The sequence below is a fragment of the Hippoglossus stenolepis genome, chromosome 17 (assembly GCF_022539355.2).
Source record: "Hippoglossus stenolepis isolate QCI-W04-F060 chromosome 17, HSTE1.2, whole genome shotgun sequence".
In the NCBI taxonomy this organism is placed as follows: domain Eukaryota; kingdom Metazoa; phylum Chordata; class Actinopteri; order Pleuronectiformes; family Pleuronectidae; genus Hippoglossus; species Hippoglossus stenolepis.
Genome location: NC_061499.1, coordinates 20,341,014 through 20,360,447, shown reverse-complemented (window position 1 = coordinate 20,360,447; position 19,434 = coordinate 20,341,014). Strand labels below are relative to the sequence as shown.

The window sequence follows — 19,434 nt, the reverse complement described above, 5'->3', positions numbered from 1 at the left end:
AAAATCTATTCTACACTTTATAGAACAAAGCCCCCAAACTTGACTTTACTTCTGGATATTATGTGCTGATAAATTATTATTATATGAGTTGTGTTTTGGTTTAGACTCTCCCAGGAAGTCGTTTGACCAAAACCCACCACTGAGCCGTCCTTTGGACCCCCTCTGTGACCTCACGGTAACCCCTGGGAGGGACTGCGGCGCTGAGGTCAAACGGCACGTTGAAGGGTAGCTCTCTCCGACTTTACACACTCGAACACAACAGGTGCAAGCCACTTCAAAGCTTTCATAAAAACCAGCCGAGGAGCTAAGACGGCCATAAAAGCAGGCGATGGAAAGAAAGCTCAGGGAAGGGAGGCAGGAAAAGGAATGAGGCTGTTCAAATGCAAGAGGCTTCCTTTTTGATCCTCAGGAATTCGTGGCCTTAAAAGCACAGAGCAGGTATGACTGTATTCTCCCCCTGCCAGCAATTTTAGATGTAACTGGGTTCTGATGCTGGCTCTGTTAGAAAACAGTCAAAAGAAGTGCTGGGTGCTCCGGGATGGGTGTGGCCTCATAACGTTTCAGCTGAGGGACTCATTGGACACATGTAAAAGTTCACATGGAACTGTGAGTTATTTTCAGGCTAAAAACAAGCAAGAAGTCTCATGACAGCAGGTCATGTTGTTCGATATAAGTCACTAACTACAAACTCCCACTCCCATACGACCCAGCAGGACACAAATAAACTACAAATATAAATTTTAAATAATCTGCAGAGCCCACATTTCTCAAGTGAAATTGCATACAATTCAAAGGTGCTAATGCCTCATTAATCTCTCCTGTACACACGGTCCCCACAGAGAGAGAAATCCTGGACAGTATTTCAAACACTTCCTCAGGCTCTAAAATAAATATCAGGGAAAAAAGCACACAAACATTGTACAGCACTTGTTTGATATTTGCTTTTGTGGGCTCATGTGTTTAGACTGAACTCGTGAATTCTGCTGATACTCCTGCCGGTGTTAAAAAGGGATTGCTTACTTTCACGACGGCAGAAAAACGAGCCTGAAAAGACAAATGCAGCCATCATAAGAAGGTAAAAAGTCTAAACTGCAGCTAGAACATTTGACATGGACCTGCAGTAAGAATATAAACCTGTGGAGTTTGAGGTTATTTCTAGACGTTCCATACAGTTAGGTACTAAACTCCTGAAAGTGCCGCTACAGCCATAACCTTTAAAAATAGACCAATGTAAGTGTTTTGGTTTCAAGAGGATTTAGAGAAATATGTCCATGCTTTTAATATAGTAGTTGTGACTGTAATGCTTTTTGTTAGGTTTTTTTAACTAGTCTTAAAATCAGACAAAGTGGATTACATGAGTCCAGCTCTCTTCCTCTCAGTCAAGCACTGTAAGCTGTTGGTGTAACTGTGAAGACTGTTACTGTACATTAATAAGATCCTCAAAGCTGCTCATGCTATATCATGCTGTCTGATGATTTATTTAATGATTATTACATTTCTTTACAGTTCTACGTCTTACTTATTAAATTGAATCCAGTGCTGTTTATTCATATTTTACAATTCGTTGTAATCTTCTATTCATTTATGTTTTATTCCATTACACATATGTACAATTTTTATCTTGTATATTTCTTATTTTCAAACTAGCTATATGTATCTTTTCATATTTCCTTTCTTTATTTTATTACTTTTTGCCTAAACATTTAGTGAAGCACTGTGAATTGCCTTGTTTTTTAAAGCTGCTGCCACTAGTATAAAAATGTAACGTTTGGTGTGTATGCCTCTGAAACAGCATATAAAGTAAAATTCTCAATGGAACCAGTTTAAAAACATATTTCTGGGCTTCTAAAGGCTACACCTATGACATGAGAAATTCTCACCTGCATAAATAAAACATGGAAATGTGCTTTTTTTTCCTGCCGCCGAGGTCAAACAGAAGCCTACAGCAGGTTAGTCTGCCGTGGCGTTTTTTGATATTTATCAAAAGGCCAGTATCACTGCTGATACACAGTATCACTGTCACCCTGGTTGGACCCTAACACCATCCTATAATCATGACAATTAAACATGCCTGGCACCAGCGAGCTCTCCTTTCATTTCACTGTTGTTCACGGCTTTTTATTTCCCCCCATCCGCCTTTCATTTCACATGCCCACTAAATTAGCTTGGTGTTCAAGCTGTGCTAATGGCCTTTCATGTCCATATCAGAGGCGCTTAAGCCTTGAAGACAAAAAGGCCCCAATTATCCCATAACACACATCGACTGTCCAATACATATCACAGTGGTACATCATCACACTGCATTTTTTTAAACAGTTACAATAGCAACAGTGTTTGAAGACAATCACCTTTCCATTTATTCATGTGAAATGACTTTGATGCTTTTAATGTGAAATGAATTTATATTTGCACGGCGTGCGCATCATACAGTTTGCAGCGATTCCTCGGCTGCAAAGCCTACTTTATCTGTGTAAAGGAGGTCCTTGATCATTCTTAATTAACATCTAAACTGGAAGAGGAAGTGCATTAATGGCCGGCTCTTTGTCGGTGCGGCTAATTAACACCCAGGAGGTTTCCATTATCCTGAATAAATAAATTAATAAACCAACATTTCAATGACCCTGGGAGAGGCTTTCTCAAATCAAAGTCTAATTTAAACAGTGCCTTATTCAAACAGGAAAAGGGCAGGGGTGTCCTGTCTGACAGCGCTAAAGGCCAACGTGCAGCTTTACAGGGCGAGGACGAGCTCATCGTGAGGAAAAAAAGAAAATCAACAGAATCTCCTTCTGATCCATTTAGTGCTCCATGGGTCCGTCTTAAAAGGCCTGTTTGAGCAGATGTGTTGAAGGGCACTGATTGTCTAATTGCATGGCAAATCCAACGCACCTCAGTGCACCGCTTCTTTCATTTCATGGGTCATGGAAAAACGACTTTATGTTCGGTTGACCCAGTGTAAACCAATCATTATGTTAAATGCCATTAGAGAAAATATAATATTCAAATTAAGTCAAGTAATCAAAATCTAATTGAAATGAGTTAATGAATTTAATGGAACAGACTCTGCAGGTTCTTCACAATGACAATGGCACCAGGTGCAGCAGGGCCGTAACTGTTCTGAAAAGACGCTCATTTTTGGGGACTTTATCTCATGAAATTTAAAAGTTACATTTAAAGTTACATTTAAAGTTACCTTCTGACCCTTATGTCAGAAGGTGCAGTATTTTCACAGTCACTTGGTTTTATTTGTTTCTATTTTTAGTCCAATATACGTAAACAATTCAGTATTTTTCCACCAGATTTTTATTCCTGAACGATAAAATGCTGACCCTCAATTCAGGGGTTGGGTCGGGGGATTCGATTTGACTTCAGTAAAATGAACGGCCGCTTAAAGGAACAGACCTTCCGGCTCATTATATTTGAACCTGACGAGTCCGAATGGACTTTTTGGAATTTAGTCTTTAACATAAAATAATATTACAAATTACAAAAATTTACCATATTCTTCTAATTTCAGGATAATAGGCCTTTATGCATTATCCCTAAGTGCTCAAGTATTCTCAGTCTGCACTATATGGCAAAATAGCCAGTCTGCGGATATTGAGTGTTTGTATGAAGAACATTTTAATGGAAGTTTCTACTTGGTTCTAAAAAAAAGGCTTTTAGGTCAGAAGTAATTTTATTTTATGACAAGAGAAACAAAAGAAAATGTCTGAGGCCAGATTTGGACCTTCATGTAAAAAATAGAAAAATTACAGGTTATAATAATAAACACTTTACAGAATAAATGAATAGCAAATATCCTCATGACTGAAGATTTCTTTCTTTTGATTGTCTGGTTAAAATTTTCTGAGGAAATTGTCCAAACTTGACCGTTTTTTAATAAGCTCAGCCTTCGGCCCAGTCAAACAGTCTGAAAACGTGTGGGAACATCTAACAAACTGGATGCTAATGTAGAATGTTTATAAAATGTTAATAAAATGAAAGTTTCTTCTGTAATGTTGAAATATCAGCTACTTTAGATTGAAAATTATAAACATTTTCAGATTTTTTTATCAACATACGCTGCCTGCACGGTTTTCTTTTCAGTTGTCAGTTTCAAAGCTCAACAATATGATTAACTCTAATTTTAATTATCAGTTCATCATAAATTAGCTGCTATTTTTGTATCATATACAGTAGTAAACTGAATATACCTGAATATAGACTTTGGACTGTTTGCAGTTATTTCACATCATTTTAGAAAGAAAACTACACAGAAAAAGAAATCTGCAAAATCACTTGTCTGGGAAAGTGACAGATTTGTCTCGTGATCAAACCCCTAAAACTTGCAGCAGCAGAATCTCAAAGTTAGAGGTGGCTGCTGCAGCTAACTTTTCACGTTGTCCCTGCACTGATGAGAGCCACTTTTCTTTTTTGACCGCGCGCCCTTGAGCAAACACTTCCTGAGGAATGACAGCTGGAGGCCGGTCGTTATCAGATGGGGATGAATCACAGAGCAGCAGCAGCAGGATGACAGTGAAAAAACAAACTGTGACAAGTGTCATGAGCTCATGGTGAGTGGATGAAGATGATGGAGATCCGGGGATGATGATACATCATTTATAATAAATTTAAGGTTAATATCAATGTCACCTTTAGTCTGGTTTTCTAGTGCACTTTGTTTGAGGAATCTTAATGTTGCATCACATCGGATGTTGGCCTCCATACCATTCTGCATCTCCTGCTTTTATCAGAATTAGCATAATTTTATCCTCTTGGTGTATGAGGACAGATTATTATTACCTGTCACCTTAATGGCACTTTTTCTAATTCATATTTCTGTCTGTTTTTTTGCCCCAACAAGGTGGAGAACCAGGTGCAGCACCCACTTCCCCTACTTGACTAAAAACTTTTGCAGCCGTCCACATCTGTCAGCCAAACCTCAAAACGCAAGAATTTGGACACGTTCCGAGCAGCACCCCGCTAATCTCGCTGACAGGCTCCGCATGGTCGTTTATCTCAATCAGTGTCAGAGAGCGCAGGTCGCGGCTCGTCCGGCCCCTCGCACACCCCTCACCAGCCCCTCGCCCTGTCATGTTCCGCCGGGCAGGAGGTGTGGTGGACGCCGCCTGTGTTTACTCTGCGCATTCCTCCAGCCTCCTGCATGCGCACCGAGCGGCACTCGGGCTCGTCTGACAGGTCCGGGCTGGTTCCGCCGATTTATCAACGATCTAATGGAGCGATCATATGGAAGTCCGGGAGATGGTTGCGCAGGGATTTCTACTTAGTCCGACAGCAAAAGCAAACTTCTATTTTTAAATCAAACACCAGGACATGCACACCTCAGCTGCTCCATGAAATGCCCTCCCTGTATTAGATGATTATTTGAGATGAGCATGTGATGCTTTCCCTGCCTCCAGGAGTTCTCCTAAAACTTTTAAACACCCCAGGCTCATTTGGAATGAGCCAACGTGCTGTTCAACTTCATCATCATCATCATTGTCACACAAGGGCCAACTTATCTAAGAGTGGTGTGGACGATGGACTCAGCTCGTGCTGGCCCACCATCCTCCTCATCATCAGCCCTAACAGTGAGGCACATGCAGCAGCAGCAGCAGCAACAACAACAACAACAACAACAGCAGCAGCAGCAGCAGCAGCAGGAGCAGATGAGGAGAAGTTGGACCTACAGTGTGCGCTCCGGCGGTGCTGCCACTCTCGGTGCGCCAGTCCGCTGATGCAGGCTTTCAGAGCCTTCTCCTGCAGCATGCAGGAGGACGGGCTGGGCGAGTAGAAATCCAACATCTGCCCGGGACTCACGGCCAGCACGTCCATGCAGTCGAACATGTTGGCGGCGCGTCGCTCAGCTCGTCTTGTGCGTCAAGGAATTGGGGGAGAGAGAAAAAATCACCGGCATAAGCGCACACAACTCCATCAAACTCCGCTACTTCAGCCCCCCTCCTCCTCCTCCTCTTCCTCCTCTTCGCCTGGTTCTTCTTGGCACAGCAGATTCCTCTCCTCTTCTTCTCATTCGTCCCGCACCGGAATCATGAATTATTTCGGACCTCAAATCTTCCACCGCTTCCTCTCAAATGTTCATTTTCTTTAAACAAAAATCCTCCGCGGCACCGGGTCCGCTCAGCGCGCCGCCACGGGCGCCAGAAAGCGACTCTTCCATAATAATCATAATAATCATAATAATAACAACAACATGCCGACGTGTTCTCACTCAAGTCGCCCCGCTGTCGGCTGCCTGGCACGGGGGAAGGCGGCGGTAACACACCGCCTCCGCTGGACGGTCTCTCTTTGAGAATATGAAAAAAAAACAACGCGGACGCGTTTTTAAAAGCACATGTTCTTCTCCCCCGATGACGAATGGCTTATATCCGTCCCCCAGCTCCGCTCATTTCCAACTAGTTTTGCCACGGAGAATGAAAGATTGAATAGCCTAATATATGCGACTGAACTTTGTATGAACCCTTCCGAGGCTGCTGACCTTCAAATGACCCAGGCAGGCTGACATCACTGCAGCTCCCCGGCGCGGAACAAGGCGGAGAGAAGAAGCGCAGGGGGAAAATCACAAAGATCTTTTTTTTCTTTCTTTTTTTTTGTGTGTTGGGGAAAAATGAAATACACGAAGGCCACCCTCAAAAAAAAAGAATAATCCACGAGTACACGAGCTGAAGAAGAGTTTCCACTGCTCTCAGTGTCTGATTTGTCTTTACGCACAGTGACAGGAAGATTCCCCTGCGCCTGCACAGATGAATGGTCATAAACAGCAGCAATACTACTGATTTATGTAGTTATGAAGGAGCAATATTTTACGGAAAGTAGGCCACAAAAGTGAAAAGAACAAAAAGAAAGGAGAGTCTGTATCCAGTCTCTTTAATCCTGTTTATCTTGACAAACTGCAGCAGCGACTGAAGGTCTGTCTGTCGCTGGTCAGTGTGATCAATCATCAGCTCAAAGTGGAAACATTGGTTCTGCTTGTTATGGAAAATTAATTTGTACATTTCTGTAGGATCCATTTATCCACAACATCCATCTCTCTATTAAAATGAGAAAATGTATATTGATTAAAAAAGATTTATTTAGCCTCAATTACTTTATTTTGAATTCCTGCTTGTTGTCTATTAATTAAAAAAATAGGAACATATACGAGCTCAGTCACACCTCACCAAACAACAAGCTGCTTATATTAGATTCAGGTTTTATGATGTGAAATTATTACGGATTACAAAACAAATCTGTGTAGGCATTTCCTGAGTAAAGTGCATGTGGTTGGAGTTGATGCTTATGTGCTTGGTAATAAAAATAAAAGCTCACAGGCTGAGTTCCAATTGAACTCAGCTTTAACACACGTCTGCATCCAGCTGCATTGTGACTCACAAGGTGATTAAAATGAGATTATTGTTAGTGTGCAGTAGTGGGAACATGAAATCTGACTGTTGGCACGACACTTACTATTTCACTTTGAGCAAAAGAAAGTGTCACAAATGATTGATGGCTGGCGTGTTATTATTTGATCAATCATGAAGTGACATTTCACAGATGTTTCAGTTTCTTTTTGACATTTCTGGAGCTTCCTGTTTGGTTTAATTTCTTCAGTAAAATGACACAAATCAGAAGATTAGGATTTAAAAGTGTTTTTCTTTTATGACCTATAAGCATGAGGCCTGTCACACCTCACCAAACAAATGACACCTGAGGCCCAAATCATGTCACCTTGTCATGTACATGTAAAAAATTGTATTATTTAATCACAATTTTAATGTATGAAGACAACATTCTAAAAACACAATGACACTTTTTTTCCATGACACCTGAATGACTGTATTCATATATTATATTAAAACCCCATGTTGACGTGTTGCCTAACTCATATGAAGCGGGACTCTGCCTGGTGGTTATGCAACTTTACATAATGAGCTTATTCACAGTCAATCAATGTGCAGTTGTGTGCCTGTTGAAATTTGAACTGAGTTTGCACTATATATGCTGCAGTGTATACACTACATATCTATAGTGTGTACATGTGCTGAGTTATATAACAGTGGATCTGAATGGGCCTCCAGTGAACGGTAGTGTGTATGGAATTAGTTTGTGCAGTTTCAGGTGAGTCACAATGAGGCAGAATAATAAAAAGAAGAATCGAAAGAGGGAATGTACAAAAATAAAATTATAAAGTAATTATTACTTTTACTAAAATTGAAATTACCATCGTTTATTTATTTGGAGTGATGTCTCATTTCTCCGTATCCATACATGCCAGTAAATTATATTTAAAGCTTAAATATAAGTAATAAAGTAAAACAAAATATAGGAAGTACATTTACCCAAGTTCTGCACTCTAGTTTTGAACAACTTTCCGTTTGCTGTAATAATTCTATTTTGGGCAACTTTACAAACTTTATCCTTTACACCAGCAAATCATTTTAGAGAGAAATGTACTTTTTATACCACCACATTCATAAGCTTAGATTTTAGACACACATGCACCCCAGTCTCTGAATCAGTCCTTATTCTATTCTATTATTATGACGTTGCAATATTTGAAAGCTCTTGTGTGTAAAATGTTATACATGAGAGGTATATTGTGCCGGAATAAAAACTCTATAAGCTGTTTAAATCAATTCTCTATTGAGCATATATTTTAAAATGCTGCTTACACATGAATGTGACACTAATAATAATCAAACAGTCCAATATAACACTCTAAAGGGGGCTGCACTGCTTTATGCATCTTAATGTACATTTTGCTACCATTACTTTTTCATGTAATCTCAAGACTCTATTTTCATATGCAGCATCTCTTGTGCAAAATGTTAAAAGGCTCCACTGTTGCAGAAGAAATGACATGATGGGAAAGGTCCCAACTGGAAGTGATGTTGGTCCAACATGCTGATGTGCAACAGCAGGAATTACAAATGCCTTATTATTTAAGGGCTGAGAGTCAGCTGACTCATAAACTCATATACTATCTCATCCCTTATTCCTTTTAGCAAAGTAGTGGCTGATGCTGTATCCCACGACTCACTGTGATGCATTACAATCACATTTGCCCTTTAGTAGCAAAGATGAGTTCCTTTGAATGTAATGATCGGAAAATTATATGAATTGTATCAAAGTGTCATTAAATGCCAAGCTGCTCCATTAAATGTTCAACCTCCTACATAATGTGCACATTATGCTTATTATATCATGTTCTGATTACACTAACCATCAGGCGCTCACAGCGGCTGCTTCTGCGATTCCACGTAATGACTTATCAGGAGCGCCACAGGTTAAATGTCATAATTCATTTTGGTTCAGTGTTTATTTATTATTTACCGCTTGACAGTAAAAATACCTGTGCTCACTGAAGCAGAAAATCATTTTAAAACAGAGCTGCGGGCCCTGGCGAGTCTTCTCATCCAAACATCTTGCTTGGCTGCAATTTTTTAAGACATTCATCAAGGTTGAAAAATACTTTTCCCAAAACTCACATTTACATTTTTTCCCCAATCTGCTCCCCTGTCACCGTTCCCTGTGGTCCAAAACCAGAGAACATGTTTGTTCTGCACTTCTTCACAGAGAACAAAGTTTGTTCGAGTGGTAACCGTTTCTGTCCGCCGACCTGGGACACGTTTGAACAACAGCGAGACGATTTCAAACGCTAGGCTTTTGATTTTTTTTAATTCTTTTTTATGAAGTTTTCTGCAGACATGACAAAGTCAGCACAGCAACTGTAGGGCATGATACAGAGAAAAAAAACACCAATATTTCCAGCCACTACTATGAATGTGAATCAGACATGTTTGCAAAGGTCTCTCTTCTCCTATTATTATAATTATGTTTTCCATTACTACCATTGCGCTTGTGACATTTAGACGTTTCCAGCTACCAGCTCCTACTCACCCTGGGTTCACACTATTAGTGTTCACGTTCTGCTTTATGCAGATTTCCGCAAAATTTCAAACAACCCTGCTGTCATTGGTACTATCAAGATTTGGCATTTCACATGATCCATGCACTCATTTTAAACAATCACCTACTCTCTGCTCCCTGCTCTGACCCTGCCAGCTGCAGGAGGTCAGCCTCACTACACTTAATCAACTATTTGAGAACGAGGGATCCTCATCCTTTGCATCTCAGTCAGTTAAATATAAATTGCCTATTAGCCATCTCTTTAATTTTCTTTCCAAATAAAGCGTTTTTCCCTGTTTTCCCAACTGCCCTCCTGAATTGGAAATTGACCAGTTTCTCTCCCTCGACTTTGATCAGACGCAGCCGGTATCTGTTGTCTACGGCGAAATCGAATCCTAAACCCCGCCTCCACAGTATCTCTCCGAGACACCTGGGATCACGACTTGTGTGTTGACACCTCCGAGAACCAGTGGAGCGACATTCTCGCTCTGTTGCACTCCTCATCTATATGTGCCAGACATATACGCAACTATTGACCCTTAGCCCCAGACTGCTTTGTTTGGCCTCCCCCCAACTCGGAATAAAACGTGTACAATACAGCGTGTCATTGCCCATATACCACCCTGTTGGCTAGACACCACCCCCACCCAACAACAGGTGGATACAAAAAGTCACTGCCTTTTCTATGCCTTGTCCATTTCATCAACAATATGAATATGGTTTTGATAATTTACGGACACTCTTATTCTACAAATTGTATTTATTCATGAAACGTTTTCACAGCTTTTCAAACATGGTTGTGAAGAATTGTTATTACTAAAACAAAGAGTATGGTTCAGTTCTTTGCTTCTCTCCAGTGACAGTAGTTTGTGATGATTGTATGGGAGTGTTACAGTATAGAGGCAGACTCCCTCTCTGCGTTTAAGAGTCGGCTTAAAACCTTCCTTTTTGATGAAGCTTATAGTTAGAGCTGGTTCAAGTCTGTCTTTGACCTGCCCCTAGTAATGCTGCTATAGGTCTAGAATGTCGGGGGACACAAGACACATGGAGCTTCTCTTCCTCTTCTCCCTCTTAAACACATTAATGTCTCATCAATACATGTGACTGACTTGACTTCTTCCCCGGAGTCCTTGTGCTGCTGCCGCCACATCATGGATCATGATGGTGGATCTTAGATTGGGATCACGGACCATAGATCGTGATGGTGGATCGTGGTCGTGGTGGCAGCTGATCGTGGATCGTAATGGTGGATACTATATCGGGATGGTGGATCCTGATCACGTATAGTGGTGATGGATCGTGATCATAGTGGCGGCTGATCAAGGACTATTATTACAACAAGACTGCTTAATATACGTCTACTCACGTATTCTACCATTACTCACAATAACTCCTCCATTTCAATTGTCATTGCTGCTCCCTTCATCTTTATCAGACAATTTCTTATGTATAAATACTTCAAACATTGAGACAGCTTTCCATTGTGTTAAAAACTGTTTCTTCTAATCAACGTTGTAAATATTGTAATTTTGTTTATGCATTCAGTTACACGCAGCATCTATTGCACTTCTGTCCGTCCTGGGATGGGGATCCCTCACATGCGGCTCTCTCTGAGGTTTCTACATTTTTCCTTACTCTTGTTGAGGGTTAAGGGCAGAGGATGTCACACCTTGTTAAAGCCCTATGAGACAAATTGTGATTTGTGAATATGAGCTATACAAATAAAATGTGATTGATTGATTGATAGAGTATATGTTATGTCATTTTAGTGAGTATACATTAGTCTGAGACGTGTTGAACATAGGATTATACAAGCCATTTAACACTAATAATACTCATACATTTCTTTTTTGAACACTGTACCAGTACAAAACCTATTGGTACATATTGATCAATTAAGTGAAAAAGACACAAAGTTAGGCAGATAACAATCTGAGAAAGAATAAATAATTGTTTCTAAATTGTTTAATGAAATATCTTTTGTTTGTTTTGAAAGGAGAGACAAAAGACACACAGCTGTTTGCAGGATGAAGTGATGCACCTTTTTGTTGCTGTATGACTGATAACTGTTAGATGACAACGTTATAATTTTATTTTAGTATCGTTCATACACCAACTATAACTCTGCTGTAAATTGTCTTTGTCTCACGTTGCCGGTGGTCCAACCTGACGACAGACATTGAGATAAAGACAATTTTTTTCCCTGTCTCATTTGCTGCTGTAGATCATGAAAAGGGAGCAATATTAAAATTAAACTGTTTAATAACCAGTTAAAAACTCCTTGTTGTCCATTTAAATATCTCTCAGATAAATGTACTGAAGCCCTGTCAGTATAGGCACCAGGTTTACCCATGCTTTTGTCTATGAAAGGATGCAACATTTAAGTGCTTTAATTCATTCCATGGCAAGAGGAGCTAGAGACACACAAATAACAATGAAGGCTCTATTTTAACAATGTGAGCTCTTGGTGCAAGTGCATTTAGGTTGCTTTCAAATCCACTTTCGTTTGTTTAAAAGTGGATAAAAAGATCAGTGCATCAGACGCATGGTTCAAATAAAGTTGTCTGTAGACTCTCAGTTAATCATAGTCATCACATGCAATAAATTAATCAGAGCGACATCTTCCATTCTATGTAGTTAGTGACAGAAACTGTGAAAAGGTTTCACTTTGCACACAAATTGAGCAAGTGTCTGTGTATAACAAGCAGAATATACACACATTACTATCTTAATAATGTGTCCTCCAAATAACAGTGAAATAAAAGGCCACTGACTTCAGACATGTCATTTCATTCTGTGTTAGACTTGTTCAGTAGATTCGTGCTGTGTGTAGCATCAAATAAAATTACAGCTGCTCAAAGAACGATGGAAAAAGGCCAGTAGGCTATGGCCTGACTTTTTCGTGACATCACCTTGTTTTGCTGCCCCTAGAACTCTCTCACCTGTGGTATTAAACAGCCCATTTCTCATTGATATATACAGGTGTAACCAAATCAACCACTGACATCATCGTGATTGCCATTTTAATGTTTTCCTCTCATTTGCTCATTAAAGAATGGAAAATGTGCTGAACAGTGATTGATGTAAAATATACGTTGAAAATAGCTTCCTCTTTTTTATGTACACGTGACAGCCAACAAGGACGTCAGCACTTACTTTATGTCATTAAGGTTTTGTGTTCTGTATGGAATATTCTTTATACGATCCTCTGAATGAGTTGCATAACTTATTGTTAAGTGAGGTTTGAAAGAAAGAAGGATCTGTGCTGCAGTAATGCTGTGAGCAAGTTAGAGAGATTACTGGTTCCATACTTTTTTATCTTGGTAACAAATATGATTTGCATATGAGCTGGGAGCTGTTGAACAAAGTGTGATGTGACGTTCATTTGTCAGACTTATTCACTTAAGTATTTCACAAGAACTAAAGAAACATTTAAAAGATACATCAAAAAAGTTTTTCTAATCTTGACATTAACAAGGTGACCGAAACCTAATTTTCCACCTTAGAAACATTGTTGAAACAAGATTCAGCCATTTATAAATCATACAGATCGTGAAAAGCTGATTTATGCTTTCATTTCTAGCCGACTGGATTACTGTAATGCATTTAATACAGGGGTCCTAAAGAAACAATAGAGAGACTCCAGCTCATTCAGAACTCTCCAGCTCATGTGAGAGAACAAATAAGTCCAGTTCTAGCTGCTCTGCACTGGTTACTAGGAAAACTCAGGATTGACTTTAAGGTTCTCCTCCTTAGACACAAGGCTCTGAATGGACCGAGTTAACTTGCTGACTCTCTAGTTAACTATGTTCCCTCTAGAACACTGAGATCATCTGCATCAAGTCTATTAGAGGTTCCCAACAACAGCCCAAAGAAAATCTGAGATGCACCTTTTTTAAATGACGCTCCAAAGTTGTGGAACAGACTGCCGCTAGATATCAGAGAAGCTAGTTCAGTAAACATCTTTAAAAGAAAACTTAAAACATGTCTCTTTATTTCAGCCTTTAACTAGAACTTGCACTTGCCTGCACTCCCGAGCTTTTATAATTTGTAACACTTTCTTTCTTTTCTGTTTTTATGCTTCTTTTTTGTTTCCCTTTCTTTTAAATTTTAATATGTTCTTATGTTACTTAAAAGGGGGTTAGGGTTAGGTTATGTACAGATTCACTTGGTGGTTGTGACTGATGGCCTGGTATGACAGACAAAACTGTCAGCTTGGAGACATTTAACAGATCCAGTATTTTCATGGCCTAACCCAGATAAAGGACTGAAAGTTACTATCTTGACCTCTGCTGTTTCAATTTTGACCATTTTAATCTGTCTCTAAGAAATTTCTCCATTTCATGGAAGTTAAATACTTAATTGCTCTCCCTCATTTTCTTTATCTTTAAAAGACCTTTAAGGGGATGTGGTTCAAAATGCTTGTAAAAAATGATATTTCCCCCCCCCCCTTTTTTGGCATTATGAATTTTACTTCAACGGAAACTGTTGGAAAATATTGGCTAGTGATAAGCAAGGTTATTACCCTGCGCACGGGCATAGCAATACGCAGGATATTATTTTCACCTGTGTGTGTGTGTGTGTATATGCAAAGCAACTAAACATTGCATGGATGGATTTTCACCAGACTCGGTGTGAATATTACTTGGAAAAGTATCTCCAGATGAATACATTTGTGAGTTAATCGGTGAAAGGTCAAGGTCAACAAATATAAGGTCTGAAAAACAACATTTCTCAACAAACTATAGAGGCAATCTAAAGCTTATGTTGATCAGAATTTATTTTCCATCATATGATATCATTAAGATACATGAAATCATGATAAAGTCCAAAAGAATTCAGAAAGTGATGTCATGCATAATTCAAATTTTTACTTTACTCATAACCTGAAGCTTATATCGATCAAAAACTACAAATAATTTGTCAATCACTTTATAGCAATAATGTCACCATGACATCACTATAAAGTCAGAAAAATACCTCATATAGTATAACAATACATTAACTTTTACAACCAAAGAGATAAGGGATACCATCTACTTCTTATCTAGATCAACCACTGATCATAAAGTATAAATGGCATTATAAAATGGCATTATTAGAATGAAAAAAGGTTAGCATTACCTGATGGGGTTATATACAGTGCTCACATGGTATGAATGGCCCCTCCAATGCATTTCATTATAGTCTTTATTATGACTGGCCTACTGTATAATCCTTGTGATGCTGTCATGTCATTTAAAGAGGGTTCCATTATTTACAGCTTCCATACAGCTTCAAATCCACATAAGAATCCTACTCACTGTAATCATGTCAGAGGAAACTGTAAATGTAAAGTTTGAGGGTCGTTTGCACCGTGGCCTACATGCAGTACTAGCCCGGGTCAGTTTGCTGAAAACCACAGGTACAGTACCACTTGTGATAGCGTTTGATGGAGTAAAAGAAGGTGGTTTGAGAGGCAGAGCTGGCCTGAGCGCTGCACAGCACATTGATCCCCACGGAGCTCATGAATATTGCAGAGAGCCTACAGCAGAGCTGAAACAGGAACCCCTGGACCCCCCCTCCCCTACACACACCAGCTGACCCCCTGCAGTTCAGCCAGTGTAACAGTAACCCATGGATACACACACACATCCACAGAACCCCGGTCAGCACAGGTAATGAATACACCTGAAAATCCACCTGTAATTAGAAGGTGATAATGAACCCATCCATCAAGATAATCCACTTTCTGGCAGCGGCGGTCCGCAGCTCTTGGCCACCACTGCCAAAACTCAGCAGGCTGTGACAATACACAGCGTAGCTGATCATTTAATAAGGCCGGGTAACGCCTGACCGCTTTGAGGATGACACACATGCAGCGGCTGCTGTTTTCACCGAGTTTTAACACAACCCGTAGGTGGATGAGTTCACCACCTAAACTGCAGCTTCAAGTGTGTTAGATTCCCATTTCTTGTCCACATTAAACCTGCATTTCATAGCATATTCATGAGCAGAGCTGAATTTGGTGCTCGCAATTCATCTGTGGGTCAAACCCCATAACACCTATATTTAGTTACACTTGCACTTAGCCTATTGGTAATTTAATTGGAGCTGCATGGCAGAAGCAAAAATATTTTCCACTCAGGTAAAGTATCATGCCAAAGCGTGCGTCGGAATTATGGCTTTGTGTTGCAATACGATACGCAGAGTGAAACTGAAGATTAGTATTCATTTCAGTATGCTCATTAGAATAAATTCTTCATATTTAAACAGTGAGGGAGCATTTATGGATTAAATACCATCCTATTTGGGACATCTTTTATCTTATAAAAAAATAAATGCACACAGTTACATAAGCTTTAAAAATGCCTATATTCTATTTTTGTTGAGGATATGCAGGGAAGTGAGCAGGCTGAGGATCAGCAGCTTATTCCTCCCAGGTTGTATTTAAAGCATTGATTCATAATTTTCCCCACAGTACAGCTAAACCTAACCATCCATCATTTTAGGAAGGTTTTTATTATACCAAGAAAACTGGAAAATAACATTTTACAAAGTGAATGGAGCATTTGCAATAAGTAAACATTCCATATTAACTCCTAAAACTGTCAAAAACAGTGAAGAAAAAAGTCTATTCAATAGAGCCATATTATTCTAGCTCCATTATTCAAAGAGCTTTTCCTCTTCTGTGTTGACAGACTGAACAAAGCTGAGAAGCAGCAAATGTAAAGATTGGCAATAAACACAGGAATGATTTATTCTAAAATAATTAAAACAAGCAAACTCAAAAGACTGAAAAAATTGTCACCATCATCCTTTCAATACATTCTGTTTTTCACAAAATGAACTTTTTGTTCCAGTTTTGTTCCAGCAGGACTAGACATCATCACTTTCAAAAACAACAGCCTCCCAAAAGTTTGTGAAATGAGCACATGCAGTGCTTTTTTAGAAATATTTTGTTGCCTGAACAAAAAGTGAGAAAATGTCAAATTTCCCATCAGGAAAAGATAATGTGGAGGATACACAAAAGCAGGAAGTGGTTTGACATTGAGATACTGAGGAAAGTAAAACATGGAGGTCAAATGAAGTGCATGTGGGAGGATTTAGCTCAAACACTAATGAACCGAGTTCAGTTCCCGAATCAGAATGATGTTTGTTACAGCAGTGAGTCGTACTGTCAGTGAAACTCATTAAAAAACTGCAACAGTAACTACATGGTTTGTGTTTACATCATTTAACATGTTTCAGTGTCGGAGATGTCGCTGTGAACTCCTTCCTCTGGTTGTGTGACTGTGATTGGTTTAACTTCATCAGAACTAAAAAGGAGGTCAACTCCAGTCCTGCTGTCGCTGGCTCCATGTGACCTCATGACCCTGATGAGGATTGTGTCCCTTTCTTCATCGCTCAGAAAACGTCACTGATAATAAAACACATATATTTTTAAAAAAGCACAAACACTCTTCTCTTTCGATTGATCTCTTATGGACAATCTCACCCCAACATGCTCTATACCACCATTGAGCACGGCATTGAGGGGGAGCTGTGGTTCAAGAGGTAGAACGGGTTATCCACTAAACAAAAGGTTCTACCCCTTTGTCCGTGCTGTAGTGTCCTTGGGCAACATACTGAAGCCCAAATTGCCCCTTAGAGCTGTGTCGGCAGTGTATGAATGATGAATGGCAAAAACTGCACTTTAAAGCACTGTGAGTGGTCATCAAGACTAGAAAAGTGCTATATAAATAGAGACAAATTACCAAATTTGATATTAATTTATCAAATGGAAGCAAGGTAGATTAACTTGTAACTGTACTTCACTGCTCTTTTTACAGATGAAGCAGAATATGTGGAGAAATCGTCAAAAATTGCTGGAAATATATATAAGAACATGTGCGCATAATTCCGGCGCCTCACGAAAGCATATTCAAATGCACACACAAAAACCCCCAAAAAAGTGTCCAGTGCATACAAATGTCTAAAAATATGTTCTTTTATATTTATTTAGCAATTGTTAAATGTGAAATTTCCGAACAATTATTATTATGAGTAGATTGGAGTAAATGATATAATCAGAAGATGAATTTGTGGAGTTGAATTAGTAGTATGATGTTTTGTGTTGTCTTTGGTGCTTTAGGCCTATATCATGTGTTTAAATAAAAGTAAATGGAGCAGGGTCCAGAATAAATACATGATATTAAGTGTGAAGATGCTACAAATACTGATCACCAAGAAATTACAAACATGCATGGCCCCCAGAGAATGAGTGCTAATTATAAATAAATTAACTGTCTGGCACCATCAGGTCCGAATGCACCTGCAGTTATGGCAAATGAAAGGCTACGGTTAGACAATATAAACACTTGGCACTGAACATAAATAGTGTTGCAGTATTGTCCAACAAGAGCATAATTTCTACAAATAGTGGTAGATAGACAGTAGTTACTTTTCTTTAATGCTCCGTGGTAGAACCGCCAATGGGCATGAGAATCCATAATTCTCCTGAGCACATTCATGCTCCTCGGAGGATGAGCCCTTTCCATTTCGAACATATAATCCCTTTATATCAAACACTGAGTAAATTATTAACAACATATTCTACAATCTATAGATTACATGGGAATAACTTAAAATGATATCATTGTCAGTAGCTTGGTTATTCTACACGTTTTGATTTTGTTCTGCTTGGTTTACTGTAGCAACACTGGAGGATGCAAGTGAGGCTTTAAACCTTTCAGTATCATTTCCCTATAAATACTGTTCCTCCAAAATCCTTTGAGTTCTCAGCCTAGATTTAATCAAGAACCATTCAACTTTAAATTCTGTGTCTGCTGGACTGGAACTATATGAACAATGATAATAAATTAGATGTATTTCTACTGGATCGCTTGATTACTGATTTTCATGATTATTCAGTTAGAACATTAGGATGTGTTTATAAAGGGCATTATAATGTCTGCTACATTAAGTAAACAGCACAACAAGTTTGTGGTGACTGTCTTATAAAAGAAAGCAGTTCTTATTATATAAAACAGAGTAAACCCCATGTGATGTTTAAATATTTTAGCAGTAAGAAGAACGAATAACAGACAACAGAGACAAATTGTCAGTAATAAAGAGAACACCTGTTTACTCAACCTAAAGACAAATGTGAGGATGAATATTATATAACATCCTTCATTTTGAATTATTTCACTCGGCCGTGGTGTAGAACACAAAGTTGCATGTTAAGGTTCATTGAAGTTGAACGTTAAGTTGCTGATGTACACTCCGGCCCTGTGGGTGAATCCACTGATTGAAATAATTTGATTAAAACTAGTAGGTTTTACTACAGCATTTAATAGTAATTAACAGGGGTTACACCAGGTCTTTATACAAACCACAATTCCTTTTTGTAATGTTATATTGAATTGGATTAGATTCATTCATTCAGTCATTACACAAACTCAGTAAGTACCGGGTAGGTTTAATATGTACAGTTTGGATAGGGACTGCAAGAAATAGTACAGACATGAGAATGACTCACCTGAAATCGTACACGTAAGTCAAAATATTGGTGACACTCCAAAGCAG

The 19,434-nt window shown here is 39.1% G+C and overlaps 1 protein-coding gene across 1 annotated transcript in view; it reads right to left on the bottom strand.

Moving 5' to 3' along the window:
• LOC118125146 (retinoic acid receptor beta) overlaps window positions 1-6,465 on the bottom strand; it is a 77,200-nt gene extending 70,735 nt beyond the window's left edge. Inside the window, exon 1 of the mRNA XM_047344244.1 lies at window positions 5,670-6,465. Within this exon, the coding sequence (XP_047200200.1) occupies window positions 5,670-5,826 (157 nt within the window). The 5' untranslated portion in view covers window positions 5,827-6,465. The remainder of the gene's footprint in view (window positions 1-5,669) is intronic.
• Between the last annotated feature and the right edge of the window lie 12,969 nt (window positions 6,466-19,434).